The sequence below is a fragment of the Vitis vinifera genome, chromosome 8 (assembly GCF_030704535.1).
Source record: "Vitis vinifera cultivar Pinot Noir 40024 chromosome 8, ASM3070453v1".
NCBI classification, from domain to species: domain Eukaryota; kingdom Viridiplantae; phylum Streptophyta; class Magnoliopsida; order Vitales; family Vitaceae; genus Vitis; species Vitis vinifera.
Window position 1 is genome coordinate 14,194,951 of NC_081812.1, and position 23,464 is coordinate 14,218,414.

Here is a 23,464-nt window from a genome sequence, read left to right on the forward strand (position 1 = left end):
GATCGAGTGAGCTTTGAAGCATGACCCAAAAATGATTGCAATTAATTTCAATTAATTGAAATTTAAGATTATAATTGCTATCGCAGAAAGGCTGTGCAGAATCCATCCTATAGGCCACATGGTCCATGAATTCACATGGCTTTGTTCTTTGCTCTCGAAAGATAAAAGGGGGAACCAACACGGGGATCTTCTGTGGGGGGGAGGAATTGATGTCCACAAAAACAAGCTGATGAAAAATCTAACAACCTTTTTCATTTAATGCCCACATATCTAAATCAGGTCTGCACTAAGATATCTGGGACAATCCCACCCACCTCTTTCGCCAGCATTCATTGTGGACAATACAGATTTAACAAAAAAGTCGTTCAGGTTCTCTGGAAATATGGGTGAGGGTTGTATGGAGAGACGATATTTGTATAGTTTATGTGGCAATGCGGAAGCGGGGCAATGCGCCATTGGCGAAGTCAACTCGGGATGTGTTCTAAAATGATTTTAGGAAATTGGAAATCCAAGTGGGTCATATCATTTCATACATGGGAGTTGGGACTCAGCATAGGTGTTGTACGGCAATGATTGCCACTGCACTCATTACAATCCCTGAAAAAGGCTTTTATACTAAAATTTCTCATGTCTGAGGATGCTGTGATAAGGTTCTCCATTATCATCAATTGGTATCTTCACCCAATGGTGACTTGAAGATTATGGGTCTCTGTCAACCCAGATGTGTTGTGGTCTGGCATCTTCTTTTTGGGGGGAAATTTGAGAAGTTTTTTTTTTTTTTTCTTTTTAATTACATTAGAGAAATTCTCTTGTCTTGGATCATAGAAAATTCTTCACTTAAAATTTGATTGATAAACCACAGCCGTCGCTTAATTCTTTTCTGTGCTTTTGACTTCCCTTCTATGCATTTGAACGACAGGTAGTGCATCCAACATCCAACCTTAAAGCGATTCTTTTGGTTTTTTTTGCTTTCTTTCTTTTCAGTTTTTTACTTGAGACTTTTTATTTTAATATAGTAATGATAATGATTAAGTAGTATAAATGATTTTTAAATTTTTAAATATATTTTTTTAAATTTTATCCAACACTTATTTGTTCAAAGTTTTTTTATAATTAAAATATTTTTGTTTGGACTATACATTTTAACAAATGGAAAAAGCATTTTTCAAACAACGCCCCAATCCAACCCTCAAAGGCTGCTTATAAGTGATGATCGTGACACCCTTATCCTCCCAATCACCCTCCATCATCTTATTCCCCACGCTACGCTGGTTTGGCTGCTCAAAAATCTGCGTCTCCCCCCTTTTTCTTAAGTTGGTGAGTATAGGAAAGCGACAAGTGAACAAATGGACAAAATCAACCACATAAGACTAATGGCAATGAATGAACAAACAAATCTTGGAGTGGAGCTCCAACCCCATCAGTGGCCTGCATTTTCTCAAACATCATAAATTTATCACTTGCTAGTCAACTCAATAATTTAGTTAAAGCCTTCAAGCTTAGATTCTGATTTTTCCTCTTTTTTTTTTCTATTTTTTTTTTCCTTTTTGGAGGATGACATCATTTATTAGCATGTTTCATGCCTGAATATGCCAGGCGCATCACAAATAATACCTCCCTCAAGTACAATGGGATCAAATATAAGGCACTATATAAATAAAATAATAATAAGAAATTTTATTCAAAATATCTTATAAAATATAAATAATAGAACGATGATATAAATAAATAAAATTCATATATAAAATCACAACACTATATTTTATATCATTTAATTAATGATGTTTTTTCGACACCCATTCAAAATTACTTTTCGATAGCATCAATCATGTGAGACAAATCGAATAAGATAGAAGTATAACAAATTTGGACGCAACGTTATTGCTGTAAGGGTGATTAGCATCTTGAACACACATGGATTATTTTCTTCTAATACAATGGCAATAATGATTCCATACCCAAGAAGTTTAAAAGCCCTTGAAGAAACTTGATTTTACATTTTTAGGACAATCTTTGAATTATTGGATACTTCTGCTACATTCCCATATTTTACCAAAGTACAACTGGTCATCTTTGGAAAAGATGCACATCTTTTCCTATCCATAGGAGCATTATGACCATGAATCTTGCCAAAGCTAATAGGATAGGTTTGCACCGTGGATTTGTTTATTGTGGATTTTGGTATAACTTGTTGGGATGATTTTTCTTTTAATGGAATTATTACTTCACATCATATCTAATCTAATCATATAGAAGCCACTATTTCAGGCCTCACATGGGTGGGTGTTCGTTTATGACTAACTAAGAAACATTCTTTCCCATCATCTATTAAGAGGTTGCTTGTTTTATTTATTTGAGTGAGTTTGAAAATTGTTTTTGAAAGTAATTAAAGTATTATGTAGGAGGAAAGTGATTTTTGGAAATGTTTTCGGATTTCTAGTGCTATTGTGAAAGTGAAAATAAACTTTTATATGTGAAAATCCAAATAAATAAAAAGAGAAAAGAAGTGGCAAGTGATTGGAGGAAGAGGCGTAAGAGAGCGGGTCGTTGTCATGGCGGTGATGATGAACCCACCCCCACCGAACTATCTTTCGTTTTCTTTGAAGCTCGGAATGAAAAAGAGAAATCAAACACAACTATAATTACTATTACAGTTTCGCACCTCTCTCTGTCTCTTTCTAAGAACATGGCACTTGCACATAAATTTCTTTTTCTCTTCTCTGGTTTTTCAGTTTCTGTGGGCTTTGGTGGGTTTGGTCTTGTCTGAACTTCCGCCAGAGCTTTGCTTTTTAGTTTGTTTTCTGTTTAAATACTTTGTCTCGGCAAATAGTTGTGTGAGATTGTGGGCTTTTCAGGGAAGTTTGCAAGAAATAAATGGGAGCTGAAGAGGAGTCGTCTGTTGGCGTGGGAAATAATGGGGGTGCTTGCAACAACACGCTTGATCCTCCAATTCAAAAGGTACCCATTTCTCAGTATTCCTCTCTTCTTATTGTTGTTTTGTTTTCTGTTTTATCATTTTCAGAAAGGTAATCTGTAGCTGATAATTATGAATTTTTTCTCGAACTTCTTTGATGGGTATTCTTATAAATTAGTTTTCTGTTGGTATTTTGCTGTCTCTCTGGGTAAACCTATTCTGCGATTCATGGGATTTCCTCATTTTTTGTTTTTTTTCCCAGTATTTTTCTCCGAAAAAGGTGGGTACTGCTGTTTGGTTCTTAGAGAATGAGGTTTCGAAGGACTAAAGATGCAATAATTGGTGGAAAATATTCACAAGTTATTGGATTTCATGCGTCAGAATAGTGGGTTTTTGTACGGTTCCTGTACAAAAGCCCTCCAAAAAATTCAGGCTTTTAAGTCTCTCTAAGCCATCCACACTTAACCTTTGTGTTGGTCATTTGTGACTTAATTCAGCCAAGTGCCCTACTTGCTGACAACCTCAACTTCCATACTGACTGATCACTCATTTGCAAAAACTTACTGTGGATAAACCACGTGGGAAACTGGGAATTATGAATTTCGAATGGAGTTTCTTTATTGGTGCCAAATCCTTGATACTTAGGAATTAACTAACAATCTGTTAAGGATGGTTTACTTGTCCCTTCCTTGCTTTGATATAATAGCTACTAGCCAGGTCTTTTACTTACATTGTTTGAGTGCTAAAGTTCAGTAAGTGATTGATATGCGTGTCATTCGAATTCATTGTTTTTAATTTTTTTGTTGTAGGTTGGAATTTCATCTGAAATAATGGAGGAAGCCCCACGTGGTCAACAGCAGAGGCACCAAAACCTCATCTTAGAGATACCCTCAAGGACTCATGAGGGCTCTACTGAGGATTTTGTGAGAATAAACATGCCGCCAACACCAAATAGTACTCCCAAAAGAGTAAATTTTTCGCCAATGCCTAGTCCTAGTTATACCAAAATCAATGTGTCCCCGGGTCCATCACCATCTAAGGGTAGGTCATCCATCAAAAGCCTACTTCCAAAACTAAGTTTCAAATACCGGAGTTCTACTTCCGAGATTGAGAAAGCTGCCATTCTTGCACTTGGAGCTTCTTCAACAGGGACACGAGAGAAGCCTCTAACCCCAAGGACATCGTCTCTTACAAAACTTTTCACACCCAAAATGAAGAGGACATCGTCTTTACCGGTGTCCCCAATTGCTCACTCAAATCCAGAGTCTATGCATGGGGGAAACACAATTGATCTGCTGGATTCTGCTGTAAGATTTGACCCCTTGATTGCTGAGAACTACTACAATGTCTTAAATTAATCTTATTAGCATTCTAAAAATACTTGATGGTGTTCATGGTGAAGCCATGTGTTAAAGATATCATTTTTTATCCTTCCACAACCTGAAAGTTTTCTTAAGTTTTCTCTACGAGTGTGTGACTCAATTATATAGCGTATAATTCAGTTTCAAGAATCCTTCACAAATACCATGGCATTTCATATATTCTTGAACTTTAAGCAAAGTGCATAATTATGGAGTGCCATTGTACGACTTTTGTCTTAAATGTGCTTATCCTCTAACGTTAAAGTTTTTTCATGATATTTACTCATTATATTCCAAAAATATGAGTTATTTTAGAATTCAATTGATTTGGTCATGACAATGCATGTGTAGGTGTGGCAGTGGCACCTGAATCATCAGTGTTCATAATTTTGCCTCAGTTTCTTTCTTCTTCTTTTTTTAACCATTTTCAAAAAATTATGTCAGAAAGACACTTGTGACGATCATACTGATTTAGTTTCTGGTACTGGCAGGCAAATTTGGTGGTTTTTGCCAGTTCATGTATGCATGACATACAGCCAAGCAGCAGAGCTTAAGTTAGTGTGGGTTTGGGGTGTCTGTACCTATATTTTTCTGTATCAAGTTGAGTTTAATCATGCTCCTTCATAATATGATTTTGTGGTAGTTAATCGGATTGTAATATATCCCTTCATGAGATGCAGCTCCCATATCTTTTGCCTAATAAATCATTGTTTCCCAATCTGATGGTGCCATTTGAAGTTAATTTGTCTTGATGATTTTTTTCTTTTTTAAAGGACATCATGAAACGGTTTTGCAGGATTTTGCCAATTCTTAATGCATTGGTATTGGGTTATTGTTCTAGTTATCCACTTCCCTTTTTTTATTTTTTATTTGCTATATCATCCCTCATGATAGATTCTTACTGAATTACTGATTTGACAGAAAGGAGGATCACTGCTACCTATTCATCGTTCACATTCAGTCCCTGTGATTAACAAAGATGAAAGCATAAGGCAGATGGATTCTTTAGGTGGTGTATTTCGTGTAGTTCCTACTACTCCAAGAGTGGCAGAAGTGACTGTTGCAACAGCAATTGCTAGTCCAACAGTTGATGCTGGTAAATTTGTTCACTTAATTCATCTTTGTTTGTTTGTGACAAGAAAATTAAAAAGTAGAATATTAGAATCTTCTCAAATTTGTAGCTTTCCTTTTATCGACTAACTAAAAAAAATTGTAGCTTTAACTGCTAGTGATTCCTTCAAAGAAATTACTCTTAATTCTTTAGAATGTTTTCTCAGTTCTACATTTTTTTTTTTTTTTTTTCAAAATGGTAGTTATTATTATTCCTATTGTTTTGGCTAATCCAGTCTCCAAATCAGTTCAGCAATCGAACTCCTCTTAATTGGATGCTGGGTTTTATGTACTGTCTGCATTTGCAGCTTTCTGATTTGACTTGTACCCCTGTTTCATAACTTCTGATAACCAACCTATGCCTTATCTTAGTCTTGTGGTTCAGGTGGAAATGATGATGATGGTGAAGATATTCCTGAAGAAGAAGCGGTTTGTAGAATCTGCATGATCGAACTGGGGGAAGGTGCTGATACCCTTAAGATGGAATGTAGCTGCAAGGGTGAACTTGCACTTGCACACCAAGAATGTGCTGTAAAATGGTTTAGCATCAAAGGTAACAAAACATGCGATGTCTGCAAGCAAGAGGTCCAGAACCTACCTGTCACTCTTTTACGAATTCAAAATGCCCAGGCACTTAACTTGCAAGGAAATAGAGGTCGGCAAGCTGAGGCTACTGGATATAGGCAAGTATAAGTTTTCCATTACTGAATTGCCTAGGAAGAGGAAATCCATGTATTTGCCACCTACATTCTTATCACATTTGTTATTATTTGATCATTTTTAGACTTTAGTTTTACCTAATGTATTGCATGATTAGAGGTGCTGAGAAAATTAATTTAGAATGTTCCCAAGCCAATTCCTATTAAAATTGCAATCAAATTATAAATGGTTACTGAGTGGTGTGCGATATAAAAGCCTGATTATCTGTTGGCAGTTGTCCACATCTTGTTGCCTACTTCAGTTGTGTCATGTTCTTTAAGGAAATAATGCTTGATGTTTAAATCTTTAAAGTCTGTTCAGTTTTAAATTCTGGGAGAATTTGACCAAAAGTTAATTCATACCTTTTCAGGGTTTGGCAGGATGTTCCTGTTCTTGTCATTGTCAGCATGCTTGCTTACTTTTGTTTTCTTGAGCAGCTTCTGGTAAGTCCAATTACTTCTAAATGCAGTTCTTTCGTGCCTTACAGAGCTTCTAATGTTATCATGTGGACAGGTTAGGAAAATGGGTTCTAGTGCGATTGCCATCTCTCTCCCATTTTCCTGCATATTGGGCCTTCTTGCATCCATGACATCAACAACATTGGGTAACAATATATTCATTTTTCTGAGTTTCAGATACCATTGGCATCCATGAGTTTAGTTCTCTGTAATGTTTTACTGATTTCTCTGAAATATCTGGCTCAGTAAGAAGAAGGTATGTCTGGGTCTATGCGAGTATTCAATTTGGACTGGTGGTTTTCTTTGCACATATTTTCTATTCACTGGTAAGAGATACTATCCTTGCAATCATTATTTGGGGACTTATTAGGCTGGCATGAAAATAGGATGATTTTAATAGAGCTAACCTAATCTGAGGTTTGGTTTACGAAAACTTGGAGTCGAGCCATTTTTTGATTCATTGGCACTGTATACATCTTCCTGAACCTTTTTGGTGTCTTTGGTGACTGCTTTGACTTGAATGAGACAGACCAAACAGTGGTGTCTTTGGTTTTTAGTATTGTTGGTTCAGTTCCTAATAGGTAAAAAAATGTTCTCCTCTGACTTTGCGTCTTTCATGTGCTTGTGTGGATCTACAGTTTCATGTGCAGGCCGTATTATCTGTCCTCCTGGCCACATTTGCTGGATTCGGAGTTACTATGTGCGGGAACTCCTTTGTTGTTGAGTTTTTAAAATGGAGGAGAAGGTGGCTGGCTGGGTCAGATCAACAACACAGTTCTCAGGAGGTGACACAGATGGATGGATCACCTGGAACTGCAAATCCACCACAAACAGGTTCTCCACACCATGAAACTGAAATGGGAAATTCTGGGAATCCACGGGGAAGCTGAATTGGTATTTTTTTTTTCCCTTTTTAGTTTTCTTTTTCATGATGAGTTAGCAGCATCAGGACAATGAGGGTTCTGACTGTATATAAACTGTATCCATGTAAATATTATATTTCAGAATTTTATGTTTCTGAAGCCCCCTATTTGCAAAATTGCCAGTGGGTCTAATCCATTTGCATTTTATGTTAATAACATTGCATGGGTTCAAGGCCATGTCTTCTCTTTTGGTTTGGTTTGCCTTCTTGTTTTTGTTTTTTCACTGCAATATAGTCACTCTTGTCAATTATATACCCCAGCGGTAAAGCCTAATGTTTAATCTATAATTTCTTTCAAGATATCTGTGATTACTGTCTGATTTATTATCCACTGGGTTCATGTTACATATTCATTTGATGACTGAATGAGAGAATCTTCAGGTTCATTTTGACTTTTGCTTTACAATTGTTCACTTCCATGGTGAATCAATTTTAAGGGTAAAGGATGTTTTGCAAATGATGTTACAGAAGGAAGCTTTTCAAACGTAAAATTTCTTTGTTATATTTTGAACAGTAGCCTCTTCTACATGATGTTACAGAAGGTATGATTGTTTTTAAGGAGGGAAATGAGGAATTAGCACAACAGTTTAGGAGATAGCTTATGATTTTAAGAAGACAATTTTAATAAATGGGAGTTTGGGCCTTTTATTGAGCAGGTTTTGAATAAGGAAAATGGGTTAAAAAAATTTTCAAAGAAAAAAGTCCATTAAAATGATCCAAGCTATTGTCAGGGTCAAAGGCCAACCCACACTTTCAAAAGGCCAATCCATGTATGGTCCAAGTGCTGGGTGCTTCAACACCTATTCTTGCCATCAAATCCATCTCCCAATAGGTTTTCTATTTCAAACCAAGATGGCCTCATCTACTCACTAATTCCAACTAGTTAGCACATACGTTGACACATAGCACATGAAATTTACAGCATTTCACCCAGATAGCTTGGCAATTCAGTTAAAACTCCATGGTAACTTCTACTATGCATCCCCAAGGCTCACATGTAAAAGAATTCAAAAAAGCAACTTCAATTATTCCTGTTGATCGACGGTCAATAGATATGTATCCTAGCCATGGCCGTTTTGTACTTACAAGGAGGGTTCTCTATTCCTCCAGTCTCTATGTCCTGCCAAAAGGCATTTTTATCCCCAAATATACAAATGGAATCTTGTTGGTTAAGATCATCTGCAATCAAATTACAACTACACACAGCTGGTCCTGAAGAAACCAGCCAGATGAGGAGATGAATGTCCATCTACCAAATGGAAGTTACAACCCCATGAAAAAAGACTGGCTTCACCTCATACCTGATGATTGTTTTGTTTGTAACCATTACCACCAACTTTTCCGGATAATAATAATTGTTTGTCCTTTGAACTGGTACTTAAAAGGGCTTCAGAGTTGCTTGACTGGATTTCAGCAACCCCAGGTCTCGTCCAAATCTTTATGTGCCCCTCTCGGCAGGCTGTAAGGACAGATTCCTGAGTAAACATCAAGCCGGACAGGGGATCGGTATGAACACGATGAGCAACAAGTGGGGATAGCTTCGGAACATCTCGGATACTTGGGGCCGGTTGCAGAGTACCCACTGGGCATGCATTGTCCCAATGGGATGATTGGCTTCCGGTACTGAAAGTTGGGGACCCACCAGGACATCTGCGAAGTGGCACTACAATCTCATCCATTTCCAGGTCCCATAGAAGTAACTGTGTGTCCTGCTCACAGAAAGACAAGTTGCACAATGGTTCAACATGGACATGAAGACATGTGGAGCAGAACAACAAAATGTATAAATACGATTTTTTTTAAATTGATAAATATGAATATTATACAAATCCAATACTGGTCATGCATAACATAATAGTGGGAATCTTGAGATATCACAGCATTAGATATGAACTGGTCAAACACAAAATGGAATTCAACATGCATCTCTAACACCAACATCTTGAGATAACCTAAAAATGGAAACTGATACAAACCTCTCAGATACAAAGAAATAAATCAATGAAGTAAACCCCAGAAAATCCAAACTGATCAAGGACAACAGATGTATGCAATGCCATAATTTATTTATTGATTTGTTTCTTCTCAGGTAGGCATGTACATAATGTCATAAATGCATATCTGGCAAGGTGTAAATGGGTCCAAACTTCAAACGTTGGTTGAGAACACTGGAACTGGCTTAAAAATAATATCTATATTTAAGTGCTTGGTTTAATGGAGTATTTTTTTGCTCCACCTGAACTGGTTTTGAGTTGGGACATCTATGGATTTCTACTCTCCTTTAAGCACACCATTGCACAGGGATACTCCAATTACAGCAATTCTTTCTTCCTCCCAGGTCAGACCCAGTTTAGAAATCTGATTCCAACCCAGTTAGTTTCCAATATTCACCACAAATGTCCATTTCGTTATCATGATTTTGCAAGCAGAAATCATCAAGGCATTCAGCAAGATGCAAACTAGGTTAAACAGTTGAAGGCAACTGTGTTATCTCTCAAAAGTGCCACATTGGTAATGCATTGTTCTGGTTGCCAGTTGTCCATGACAAATGATTTTTAGAAAGTCAAATCTAAGTTTGCACAATAAATGAAAATTAGCAGCTCAATCAGTATTTTTTTTTTTGGACAGGCATAAAAAAGAATATCATTAAAAGGTGCATAACCAAAAGCACAACTCAAGTAATTTATGTCTTCAGTAATTTGATGATATAAGGAGATCACTAAGAAAAGATATCCATCGCTGATGAAATTTGTCATCCATGATATTGATGATAATCCATGACCATACAGATGTTTTTTGCATACCTGACCAACAGAACCAAAACGATACACAATATTTTCCCCCGTGCCATCTGAATTTGGCGGTGACCAAAATGGATCAAAAGCCACTCCACTGACCTGGCAGACATCCATTAAAAGATAATCATGAAGGTTATAATCATGTCTATGAAATTATGACAAGCAGACATTTGATAGAACACTTACCCAAGAGTTGTGTCCCTCACCCCATGCCACAACCTTCCGATCTTCCATACTCCAAACTTGAACTAGATCATCCTCACCTCCAGTCAAAATATATTTTCCATCCACGCTGTTCAGCATCATTTTGTTGTCTATTATACCACTCTCTTTTCAAAGGGAGTAATAATATTTTACAAAAGGAAAAAGAACTAGAAGAAATGATATCATGTACAATATATATATATATATATATATATATATATATATATATATATAATTTAAAAAATCCATTAAAAAAAAAGAAACAATTTTGAAAAAAAATGATCTGTTATGCAATGAAAACTGGTAAAGTTGGTCACCTCCAAGCACAACATAATAGAGCACCATAATAGCTTTTGCCACCACATATAAGTTGTTCTCTTGAGAAGTCAAACACTCTCAGATAACCTGCATTCAGCAATTGATCTCAGTTAATCAATGCTATTTACATGTACAAACCAAAAAAGCAGGACAACCCCAAAATGCAAAATCAAGAAATACCATCTCTTCCGACTGTTGCAATATAGGCTCCATCAGTTGAGAAAGTAACACCATTAATTGAACCTGGGCAAATATGCCATCTGGCAATTGGGTTACTCTGCATCAAATGACAATATGTAAGCAAAGATAGGACAGGTGGAAATTCTAAAGGCGTAGTACTTTTCCTTCTACATATGGCATCTCTAAAAGTTAAAGGAGGAACGGAATAAAATTCAATGTCAGCCAAATCAGCCCAATCAAGCCGGTAAATAACCAAAAGAAAAAAAAAGTGTACTCTAGCATGTCAATCCCTTTTCTCTACAAGTTGCCTCTACATATTAACCTTGTAAGAACTAAAACCAATGCTAAAAAACTGAAGCAAAAAATTTAATTGAACCTTTAAACTATTTTTTAATTACTAAAACTTATCTTAAACCCTATAATGTAATGAGACATGTTCATGCTTTTTGTAGTTTACTTTTTATTTTCTTTTCATTTTTTCGTTTCATAAGAAACAGAAGATTTTACTAGAAAGGGGAATGAAATACAAAGGAAAAGGACAACTCATGCTTGAGACAAACCAATGTGCAAAGAAGGAAAAATAATAGAAAAGAAAAAAAGAAAGTGACAAGAACAAAGGAAAAAACACTAGGTAAAGTGGAAATGTCCCCTGAACTCCTCCACCATGTTTGCCCCCCTCTTTTATGTATTTCATGAACTCCAAGACCAAGTTTGTAACAAGTAGATATAGATATTATTAGTCTTCTGTACACGTAAACCTCCCAAACAGAGAATCATCTTTTTGAGCGATCACGTTGTTTCATTCAATAAGCCAAGACTGCTCAGCCATACAAATTTACACAAGCTAAAACCTTGGTAAAACACTCTAAAGATTCAAGCACTAGCAACTAGTATGACCAAGTTTATGAAAAGTGATTCATGGGCATACTCTCCAGTCTCCCCTCCTCAGGCTAATTTGAGGGTGAGCACAATATAGCTGGTCCCTCGACTAATGGAATATAATACAATAGTAGAAGTGAAGTACAGGCATCTATATTGATTATACCATTAGCCACTTTTAAACAAGTGAAGTGCCCTTAATTTTTTTCCTTTTTTTGATAAGTAAGAAGAATGCATTAAAAGTGAAAAAAAAGAGTACAAGAGTACAAGTACCCTTTAATGATTTTAAAAAACCAAGAATATATATAGGAATAGGATTATATTGAATTCTAGCCATAGAAACAAAGAGGAAGCACAGTTGGAATGGATTTGGATGCAAGCATTTTTCTTCAGGAGGTCCAAAGGCTTGAAACTTGTACGAAGAATCTAAACAAATATGTATGCAAACTTGGATAAGCATAGATAAAAATAATGTAGAACAATAAATATATTAACAAAAGTTTTCAAAGGAGTGCATCTTAGAATCTACATTGTTGATATAGAGGAAAGTAAACTTTGATATGAGACAATAGCTAGAGGACTACTATTTTCATAGATTTGAAAATTCAGCCATTAATATGTTATTTATACTTCATCTGAAGTTGAAAAGAGAGACTAATTGCTTGATTCTGTGTGCAACACACATGCACCCAATTGCAGTAACACACAAAATTCCCTATTGAATGCTCATACGAAGCCTTTGATATTTTCTCTTCAATAAATTCTTACTTTGTCAAAAAGCTTGATCATAAGCAATTCTCCCAACAAATTAAGTGCAACGTCTGAATTTTACAGCAAAAATCTAGGTGTCTATTCATGATAAGAAGATCTGGATGAATGACTCTTGAAACGAAAAAACACTTCCAACTGTTTTCTCCCCATATCATTCACAGAGAACTTTCTAGAAGCCAATCTCAAGAAGAACTACATTTTTTGGGGGAATAAATGAAAAGCTATGCTACTTAATGCATTGCTGATTCTTCAGTTTACACTATCATTTTTTTGACAGTATTATTAATCAACGATGCCAGCATATTCCCGCAAACATTGATTATCCATAATTGCTTTTGATTGTTCAGAATTCCAAGTACCATATTCAAAGAAAGAAACAAGTTTGCATTATTACATATAACAAAAGCACATATAAAATGGTTTGATGAAAAATTAAAAATCAACACTTGTACCTTACTATAACGCGCATGTGCAACAGAAAATTGAGTTTGATCCTTGATAACAGGAAATGATGAATCACCTGCACCTTCTTTGCTCTAGAAAAAATTGATTACACACTCCAGTCAGTTTATAGAATAATGGAATAAGAATGTTAAACAGCTGAAATGAACAATATTTCTACTGTATTTGAGGCTTGCCTTCTCATACACGTACAAATTTCCATCAGCATGAGCAACAACGAAAGCACCATCACCATCAGGGACCCATGCAATGCTAGTACAACGGCTATTAAAAACAAGAAGTAGTTTACTTGGTTAAACCTACTAACTAAATATTAAACTTCTACTTGCATGGAACTGAATGCATCTGAAAGTCCTTATTCAGAAAAATAAGACCTACACAGGATATACGAGCTGTCATTTATAAGTTATATGAATGGTTTTTCTTTTTCCAAAGGGGATTAATGAAGGTATTTATTTATTTATTGTGAGAAGGCACAGGATAACTTTATCAACACTTCAAAGTTCTAACCAAGTTTGGAGCTAAGACTTAAGTTTTAATACAGTTAGAGTAAGCTTTCAGATGCCTATCCTTTAGCTTGTTCCCAGTAGATCTAGAATACCTAAAGATTATCATTCCAAGTATCTGGAGAGAATTCTTCATTATTTAAGATAATTAATTTTCAATCCCATACAAAATGAGTAACTTAATATCTGCAAAGTTCAACATAAATGCTAAGGGAAAATTGGAGGAATAGCATGAGTTGAGGTCGAACTAGGGTAGCAGCGCAAATCACCAGAACCAAGCAAGGGCTAATTTAGACATAAAGATGGCTAAAGGTTCACTGAGCCAGCAGCTTGGGCCTTTATGTCTTTCCTCTTTGAAGTGCATAGGTCCACAAGCCACAACCTGATTAGAGAAGGCCAATTTGACTTGCAGCAATCACAACATAGTCATGCCAAAGTCAGTGGTTTGGCTGCTTTGCCTATCTGCAAACTGGGAGGACTTCATCAGGGAAGGTCTGAAAAGCAGGAACACACTCATTCAAACTTGCCACAGCAATATGAATTTACTATTGGTGGGATTCTGTGCCTACTGTCTTCCAATTTTTGTTACAAAGGAAATGAGAATCAGAAACAGAAAATTACATGCCAACACTGTCCATAGAATATAAGAAACAAAATAGAAACAACTTGCTTCATCAGAGATAGTTTTCCATCCATCTTCTTTTTACAACTACACCTCTTATCTTTTTCTTTTGTCTTATGTTTTTCATTTTTTTTTTGTTTTATTTATTTATTTTTTTTGATAGGCAAATTTTTGTCCCCACTGGGACTTGAACCTGGTACCCCCACGAACCCTCCCACCCCTTTACCACCTGAGTTAGGCCTCAAGGGCACACCTCTTATCTATAAGAGATACACCTCAATCAACTGCAGATTGCCAAGCCTTCTGAGAATCATAATTTAATTCTTATTGAAAAGAGTACTTAATGTTGAAAGTCGTTCATTATTTCAAGGGATTTTAGTTTTCTATTATAGTACTTTTCTAATAGTATTATTGTTGTAACATGGAGGCTGATATTTAGGTTATAATTTCTCCTAGAATAGTAGCTAGGCTGATTTGATAGTTTCTTAGAATAGTTTCATAGAGAGACATATATATATGTGAGTGTGTGTATGTATCCCTGCTGTTATCCCAATATTAGTATGCATGAAATTCAAATTTCTTTATATAGTATCAGAGTGGGTTAGAGTTCTGCTCTAGATTTGTTTTTTCTGGTCTATTATTTTCCGGAATTTGGTGGCCTACATCACCCTATTGCTGTACCTTTTCTTCTCCTTGCTTTGTCTTAATTATATTTTCCCTTTGAAAACTTGGTCTCAATTGCCTAGTAGCTCTCTCAGATTTCAGGATTTTGTTATCTAGAAAATTTTCCTACATCAACCTATGGTGTTAATCTCCAAACATCCTGTTCTACAGCCCTCATTGTTGTTCATCACCTTGTTCATAATAATGCCGAGTCATCTTCTTGCTAAACCACAGTCACGGCCTTAACAACTACCCAACCTATAAACACCACTCTAGTTCACAAATGACAACCTGAAAACTCAATGGCCACAATTTTCTTAAATGGTCGCAATTTGCCAAGTTATTCACCAAAAGCATGAGGAAGATGGGCTATTTGTCAGGGGAGATGATCCTAAGTTTAAGGCATGGAAAGCTGAAAATTCCATAATCATGTCTTGGCTGCTCCATTCCATGCAACCTGAAATCAGCAAACCACTTCTCTTCCTTTTAATGGCTAAGGAGATATGAGATGTTGTGACTCGTTCATATTCCAAGGTGGAGATAAAGGCTCAAGTTTATGACTTGAAGAATCAGCATTACACTATGAAGTAAACGTTGTTATCTGTGACAGAGTATTACAATATGTTGGAAGGATTATGACTAGAATTGGACCACTATCAACAATTCACAATGGAATCTGCTGCTGATGTTGTACAACTGCAAAAAGATGATTGAACATGACAGGGTTTTTGCCTTCCTAGCTGGTTTAAAACCTGGACCAGATCAAGAAAGGGTTCAAGTTCTAGGCAAAGAACCTTTCCCCTCATTGAAGGAGGTATTTGCCCTAGTGTATACAGAAAAGAGTCATCGGATTCTGATATTAGAAAAACCATCAATGGAGAATTCAGCTCCCATAATTCACAAATCCAATAACTATTCTGCAGCTGAGAAGCAAGAAGGAAGGAGATCAAATTAAAAGGACACAAGGTGATATGATTTTTGCAACAAACCTTGACACACATGAGAAACCTGTTGGAAGTTTCATGGAAAGCCCTTTTCCATCAAGAAAAATGGTGGAAAATGACAGAAGCGGTCATATACAAAATTGGGTTTTTACAATGGAGTAAAAGAAGGAAGAAACTTCTACACGCAGTTAAGAGTTTGCAGGATGAATGTCCCATGTACTTTCAGGCACTTTGCATGTGTCTTTTATTTTTAATATATCATGCTTTATTTATCCAAAAAAGAGTTTGCAGAATGAACAACTGGAAAAATTTAAAGGCCTTACTAGACCAAATAAGCACTCCCACATCTATGTGCTCCTATGTTCAACAAGGTGACATTTCTAAAAGCTTAATTTTATTTTTAGATTGTTATTCTCACCCCTAGATCACTGATTCAGGAGCCACAAACCACATGACTGGACCTTCCCATTTTTTCTCCAACTATATATTTTGTGCAGGAAATAAAAAAGTTTCTACAGCTGACCATAATGGGTGTTATGTCTCTGGTCAAGGATTTTTTTTTATTTTTTTTTGAAAAGTAAATTAAGAAAATATATTAAAAGTGCCTACAAAATGGCGCAACAAAGTACACACAAAGTATACAATTATGGCCAAAAGGCAAGCAAAGAAAGAAAAGGAGAGCAAATACAAACAACCCTAACAACAACTAAATCACTACACCCTAAAGATTGAGAAAGAAAAAAAAACACCCTTGAACACTTTTGCAAACAAAAACCCTCAACCAAGCTAAGAAAGAAAAAGCGTCCTCGCGGTAAGAAGGCTTAAACACCATCCCCCCTCCCCCCCGGAAACCCCTTTTTCCCCCTCACCAAGAGAGGAGAGCTATTGTAATTAACCAAACATTCTAGTTTTTGGATTTCCCTCTCAACATTGGAAGACGAAAACGTTTTCCTCTTTCCCCCTGGGATCTTCACCCTACACCCTTTTCTTGCCTCCATTTTCCTTGGAAAAGAGTTAATTTCATTTTCAAAACCCACCACTAGTATCCCCAAAATGTTATTGAACTTGGCAAACTTACAAGTAATTTTTTCATAAATAAGCTCCTCCCCTGTCGAACCGCTACCAGCCTTGATGGCCTTGGGATTCTCCAACCCATTAACCTTGACCACCAACTCCTAATCCATGAGACCCTTTGCTACACTCCTTGTAAGATCCAACATCCTTTCATCTTGGAGCATCATCCTCAGTGGCTGAAAATGAGCGATCCAACTGTTGAGAATGAGCAAACCAACTAGAGAGTGAGGAGGAGAAAGGGGGATGGAAGCCTACCTTCAAAACCTGTTGCTTTTGTGAAAAGGGCTTCATCAACTACCAAGACCCACTCTGATTGTCCCTAAGTCGTCTTCTTTAGAAGGGGATCATCAAAATGCTCGATCTCCACCAATTGGTGGTCTCAAACTCTCATTAAACAGACTAGAGGACAAACCTTTGGGTTGGCCCTCTGAAAGGAATAAAAGACACAACCCAAACATGGCTTGCCTAGCTAGGCTTCCTCCATATAGGCTAAAGGCATCCACAATGGGTTGGCCCAAGGAGTTGCATGGGCTCCCTTCACCTGCAACTTTGATTTCTAAAGGCCAAGGACCCACTAGCCCATAAGAGGACCCAAGATTCTCACAAATAGAGCTTTTGGCTTTGTTTGAAAAAGTTGCCTTCCTCGTTGCTTGCATTGAGAGGCCTTGCTCTACACCTACCACTTCTAAAACTTCATCAGCTCATTTCCCTTTGTTCTACTTCACACTCCCTACTGCGTTTGTACTTCCCTCCCTTTCATCCCTGACTTTTGGAAAGTTGGAACTCTCCTTAGAGACCACCCTCGACAACCATGGCGATACTTCCCACCATAATTGGAAGACAAAAACGTCCTTCCCTGTCCACCATAAGCAATTGGCTTAGCCCTTCCTCCCAGAAGATTTTATGAGTAATCTAGCCCATTTCAGGTGACACCTCTCCTCTATCTCCACATCCACTTTAACAAAACCTCTATAGGCATCTCGTAGTCTCTTGAAGTAATCTTTTCCCCGCAAATGCACCAGTAAACCCAACACCCTTACCCACACTTCATTGATGCAAGCACCTTCTTTGAAGCAACCAACATCTAGCCTCCACCATTCCAGCTGCAGTTTTCTTCCCTCGAACATAATAGGCCCCAAAAGCAAAACCTTTTCAGCTTCAAAAGCATCTTCAAACTCAAATAAAATGAGAGGGTCTCCCAACAAACACAAATGTAATTCACCTTTTAAACCCTAAGAATGTTGAGCTTAAGATTTCAACGAGTCTGAATCTGGAAAACGACTTGAAAGAACATCCCACCTCCCCACCAAACACTTCTTGAGAGACACCAAGTTGCTCAAACCTCCTCTATCTTGCTCTCAATCTGCATTGCCTCACCCATCTTCCTCTTACCTCTGTTCAATACCTCTGCAAAGGAAGCATGGTTTAAAAGAGCACCCCTTCCCCTTTCCTCCCTCTTTTGATTTCAATAAAATGCACTTTCATCATGAGGTTTGTAAAATGATTAAACATCATGGAACTACTTTCTAATCAATAAATGAAAGATCGTTGGTGCCTTTTAGTCTCATTCATACTGATATATGGGAAAAATATAGAACTCCTAATATCTCTGGTGCAAGATAGTTTATGTCATTTATTGATGATTGTACGAGGGTGACAAGGATTTATCCACTCAAACACAAATTTGAGGCTAATAAAATCTTGCCTATTTTTCATAAGATGATTTGCAATCAGTTTAGAACAAAAGTCCACATTCTTCGTTTAGATAATGGAATGAAATATTTGAATAATTAGTTGATTTCTTATTGCCAAAAAGAATGGATTGTTCAAGAATCTTCATGTATTGATACTCCATAAAAAAAAGGGGTCATTGAGAGGAAAAACAAATATGTATACTTGAGGTTGCTAGAACTCTACTTTTCCAAATGAAAGTCCCAAAAACATACTGGGGGGAAGATATTTTGATAACCACTCATTTAATAAATAGGTTACTCTCTAGAGTTCTCAATTTTCAAACCACATTGGAATTTTTTATCAAGGGAAGCTATTTTTACAACCACTCATTTAATAAATAGGTTACTCTCTAGAGTTCTTGATTTTTAAACTCCATTGGAATTTTTGAGTCACTTATTCCCTTCATTTAGAAACTTTTAGAATCTTCCTCCTCAAGTGTTCGAGTGTGTCGCTTTTATTCATATTTATTGCCAGCATAAACAAAACTTGATCCTAGAGCTCTTAAGTGTGCTTTCCTTGGCTACTCACCTAAATAGAAAGAGTACAAATGCCATCATCCTCTTACAAAAAGGATTTATGTCACCATGGATGCCAATTTCGTTGAAAATTAAGGATACTCAATATATTCTGCCTGTATTAATAGAGTCTCTACCAAATCCATATTCTGATTTCCTCCAAGTCATCACCCATACAAGAATCTCCCATTTCATCTCCCAGTTCAGAAACCAAATCTGAGCCTATTATTCCAAAGGTGGACTTGCCATATAAAGCCTAAGATAAGCCACCTTCACTCAAGGTCTACTCAAGGAAGAAAAAGCTTATCATGGAGCCTATGCACGCTCAACCATTGGAACTAGAACCAAGTAATGTTGATTCCACTTGAATTGACTCAAGTGCTTTCAATTTCTTCCTATTACACTTGGGAAAACAAAAAAAAACACGTACTAAATACCTTATCCAATTTTCTGTCAAATCATAAATTATCTCCCGCTCTTAATTCTTTTATCCCTCAATTCTCCACCATAGAAATTCCAAAAAGTGTCAAAGAGGCCCTTAGCAATTTGAATTGGAAGGAAGATATGTTGGAAGAAATGAGATCCTTAAAGAAGAATAAAACTTGGGAGATAGTAGATTTACCTAGAAGGAAAAAGCCTATAAGTTGTAATTGAATCTTCACATTTAATTTCTCTAGCTAATAATCTAAATTGTACCTTGCATTAATTTGATGTAAAAAAAATGTTTTTTTTTTTTTTTTTGGATGCAGATTTGGACAAGGAGATTCACATGGAATCTTGTCACATGGAGATGTAAGGAACAATAGGTGTTAGTCATATCAAGTGCCGAAGTTGAATTCAAATCAATGGCTAAAGGTATTTGTGAGCTACTTTGGATAGGGATGATGCTCTCTAATCTAGGAATGGAACTAGAAGGTTCTATGAAGTTATATCGTGACAAGTTAGCCATATGCATTGCCCATAGAAATCCATCATAATTGAACTAAATGAGTGGAAATAGATCAACATTTCATCAAGGAAAAATTAGAGAGCAAAGAGATTCGTATTCCATATGTTGCTTCAAAGGATCAACTTGCAGATTTTCTCAAAAAAGGGTCGTCGAGTTTTACATTTCAGTTTGTTCCAGGCAAGCTGAGAATGAAAAATATTTTCGAGTCAGCTTCAAGAGGGGTGTTGAAAGTCGTTCCTATTTTAGGGGATTTTATCTCTTATTATAGTTCTTTCCTACTTGTATTATTATTGTAAATATACAGGCTGATATGTAGGCTGTAAATTCCTAGAAGAGTGGCTAAACTGATTTGATAATTTCCTAGAATGGTTTCATAAAGCTGCATATATTCGCATGAATATAATTCAACTTTCTTCACATCCAATTAGCTAAATTACTTGAATAGCCCATTAATTAGACATAAACACTTCAAGTCTCTTCATATATCTAAAAATACCCTGAGTTTTGCCTCTCTTGTACAATGAATATACCTTCAGTTTATCTATCCAAATTTTAAGGATAGATGTACTTATATCTTGCTCCGAATGTATCCTTGATGATCATTCTTCATCCTCAACATTTTAAGATAATATTGCCTTTGAAAAATGACGACATACATATAGAGAGTATTTTGTTATAATATTAGAGACCTAAGCTACAAAAGGATATTTTGTTTAAAAAAGAGCATTAAGAAATAGAAAAGAGAACTATAGTCGTTCAATCTTTTAAAAAAATTATTTTTACTTAAATATTTGTGAATAACTGGTTATTTGCAAGTAATTCCCCAAAAGTGTCTTAACATGGGGAGAATTATGCTTTCTCAATACTAGTGATTCCTTGTCAAAAAGCTGTATAAGTGAAGAATTGAACATTAAAAAAATTAACAAAATTGATTAAGCAAGCTCAACAAAACTCAAGTACTTGTCAGATCAATACAACTGTAAGGACTAAGGACTTGAAAGTGCCATAGGGCCCATATCCAATAGATATACTTGTCAGCAGAGCACATTACAGACAATTCAAAATTACCAACTCACAAGAGCACAATCAACAATTATCCATTTATAAAAAAGTGTTAAGGTGATAATCAAGTTCAGGCCTTGCCTGCTATTAACACAACCATCTTTGTTATAATGCTGGGCCCCAACAAGCTTCTTCCCAAGATCTAGTAATTGCTGCCTCAATGACACTGAGTAGACTATAAAAACACAAAGACAACGAGTCAATTCATGGAGTGTAAACTTCCAAAAACAAAAATTTGATTCAAAATCAAGTGAAATTTTTTACCATCTCCAGAATTCAACCCAATAAGCAAATCATGTCCATCCTTAGCATCCGGGTCAAATGCATGACAAACAGGATTCGAATTACTAAAATGTATAGACTTTATGGGATCCTACATTAAAAAACAAACCTCTCAAAATCCAATTCCAACGCAAGACATGAATTATTGATTAAAACCGCAGCCAGAAAACATCAAATTACCTTATCTTGCGTATTCAAATCACAGATAAATATTGCATCCCCAACATTGAAAATCAAGTAAGTCCCTTTCCCATCAAAATTGGAAGTACCTGTCGGATTACTCAAACTAGAAACCCCAATTGACCCTATCCTACCATTTCCACTGACACTCTTACTGCCACCATTCCCTCCGACAAAACTAAGGGCTCGGCTCCCATTGCTGCCGCCTAAGAATCTGGCTGCCGCTGATCTCACTCCACCGCCAGTGCTATAGCTAGAAGGTGGAGCCGGCGGGGATGCTGACACCGGCTTATCCTTGAGATGCGCTAGGGTTACCTGATCACGAAAATTACCCAAAATACTTCAACCGTGATTCCAAAGATTGATCAAAAAACACCCCGTTTGGCCGCTTAGGAAAGAAAACAAAACAAGATTTCGAATCCGTATTTCTTGTATTACGCTCCCTTGAGTAACGATTTCGTATTCCGGGGTCCCAAACAATGAAAAAAAAAATCCAATAGTCAAGATTTCCACTTATTTCCATTTCCAGTCACCCCTTTTCTCAGGAACCAAACGCAGCAGAAAAGAAAAGGGTATTGAAAAAAACCCTAAAAAACAGTACCTGAGTAACGGTTTTACCATGGCCGTAGTGAAGAAGACCAGCAGGATGGGTCTTCTCATAGTGAAGCTTGTAACGGCCTTCTGGGGTTTTGAAGTAGGTCTTGAGACCAGGAGATTGCGCGTTGTTAGTCGCTGAGGAGGAAGACGGTGACATCATGCCGTTGGTTGTGTTGATCATGGTGCTACCTACTGTGCGCCGAGAAGCATGTGATCATGACCAATATGGCCCCTCTCCGTCAAATTTTCCTGCCCTCTTCAGTGGCTTCACGATTAGGATTCGATTCAGAGAATTACCGGACTGCGGGCGGAGTGGAGGGAAGGGACGGTGGGCGAAGAGCGAAATGAGTGTGGGAAGAATGACAGAAGAAAATGGGGGGCACTGCTGCGTTGAGATTTATTCAAGTTTAAAAGAGTGCTCGTTTACTTTGGGACTTTCTTCAACAATTATGATAAGCTGCATCTCGCCCCATCATCTATCGTGTACCCTCGCTATCTTCAATCTTTGTTGTCGGGGTTATTGATGATCAGGATATTCTGTGGTATATCGCATATGGGCTTCGTTCATCTCAATGTGGACCATCACGGCCCAAAACTTTTTCTTGGGCCGGACCCCACTGCCTTTACTACAAGCTGGGCCTCAAGTCAACATATGGCGAGAGATTTGGGTTTCAACTTTGATGACAGGGCTCATGCCCTTTTCCCCTTTTTAAATAAATAATTTTAATATTAAATATTAGTGTTGAATACAGAAAAGTTGTAAACTTTAAAAACCATTATCCTCAAGCAAGTCGTTAAGACTTCTTATAGTTTATATATCAATCATTATTATTTTTATTTTTAAAAATAGAAAACAAAAGTATATCATAACAACCCCTAATTTACATATTTTATATTTGAATTATAACAAAATATATAAAATCTATATTTATAATGGTTGACTTAATAATATGATATTTTACAATTTTTTGGTCCCTTTTTGGGTTGACTAATACTGTTTTTGAATTCTAAAACTCTTATAAGTTATGTTTGGTTTTTGAAAAGTATTAAGGAAAGAAAAAAAAAAGTGGTAAGAAAAATTGTTTTCTTATATTTGGTTTCACCATGAAAAATACTAAATAAAAAAATAATAAAAAATTTATATATTTTAAAAATATTTAATTTTTATATAATGGAGATAAGTAAAATGAGTTTAAAGAAATAAATAAAAATAATTTATTAATTTGATTTTTTTTTTCACTTTTCCTTTTTATTTTCTTT

The 23,464-nt window shown here is 36.4% G+C and overlaps 2 protein-coding genes across 2 annotated transcripts; one reads left to right on the forward strand and one right to left on the reverse strand.

The window, feature by feature from the left end:
- Positions 1–2,524: 2,524 nt before the first annotated feature.
- LOC100265508 (uncharacterized) lies at positions 2,525–7,654 on the forward strand. Its single transcript, XM_002280893.5, has 8 exons — positions 2,525–2,958; positions 3,724–4,221; positions 5,197–5,371; positions 5,771–6,068; positions 6,455–6,527; positions 6,598–6,688; positions 6,789–6,868; positions 7,181–7,654. Exons 1-8 carry the CDS (start codon positions 2,875–2,877, stop codon positions 7,430–7,432), a joined length of 1,551 nt encoding a protein of 516 aa, XP_002280929.2. The 5' UTR covers positions 2,525–2,874; the 3' UTR covers positions 7,433–7,654.
- An 808-nt stretch (positions 7,655–8,462) lies between these two features.
- Positions 8,463–22,680, reverse strand: LOC100243197 (uncharacterized). The gene is made up of 11 exons (XM_002280805.5): positions 22,209–22,680; positions 21,608–21,922; positions 21,410–21,518; positions 21,227–21,320; positions 13,253–13,340; positions 13,067–13,150; positions 10,965–11,061; positions 10,784–10,871; positions 10,449–10,554; positions 10,269–10,361; positions 8,463–9,173 (listed from the first exon to the last, which is right to left on the reverse strand). The coding sequence occupies exons 1-11, from the start codon at positions 22,383–22,385 to the stop codon at positions 8,760–8,762; spliced, it is 1,665 nt and encodes a 554-aa protein (XP_002280841.1). The 5' UTR covers positions 22,386–22,680; the 3' UTR covers positions 8,463–8,759.
- Positions 22,681–23,464: the final 784 nt, after the last annotated feature.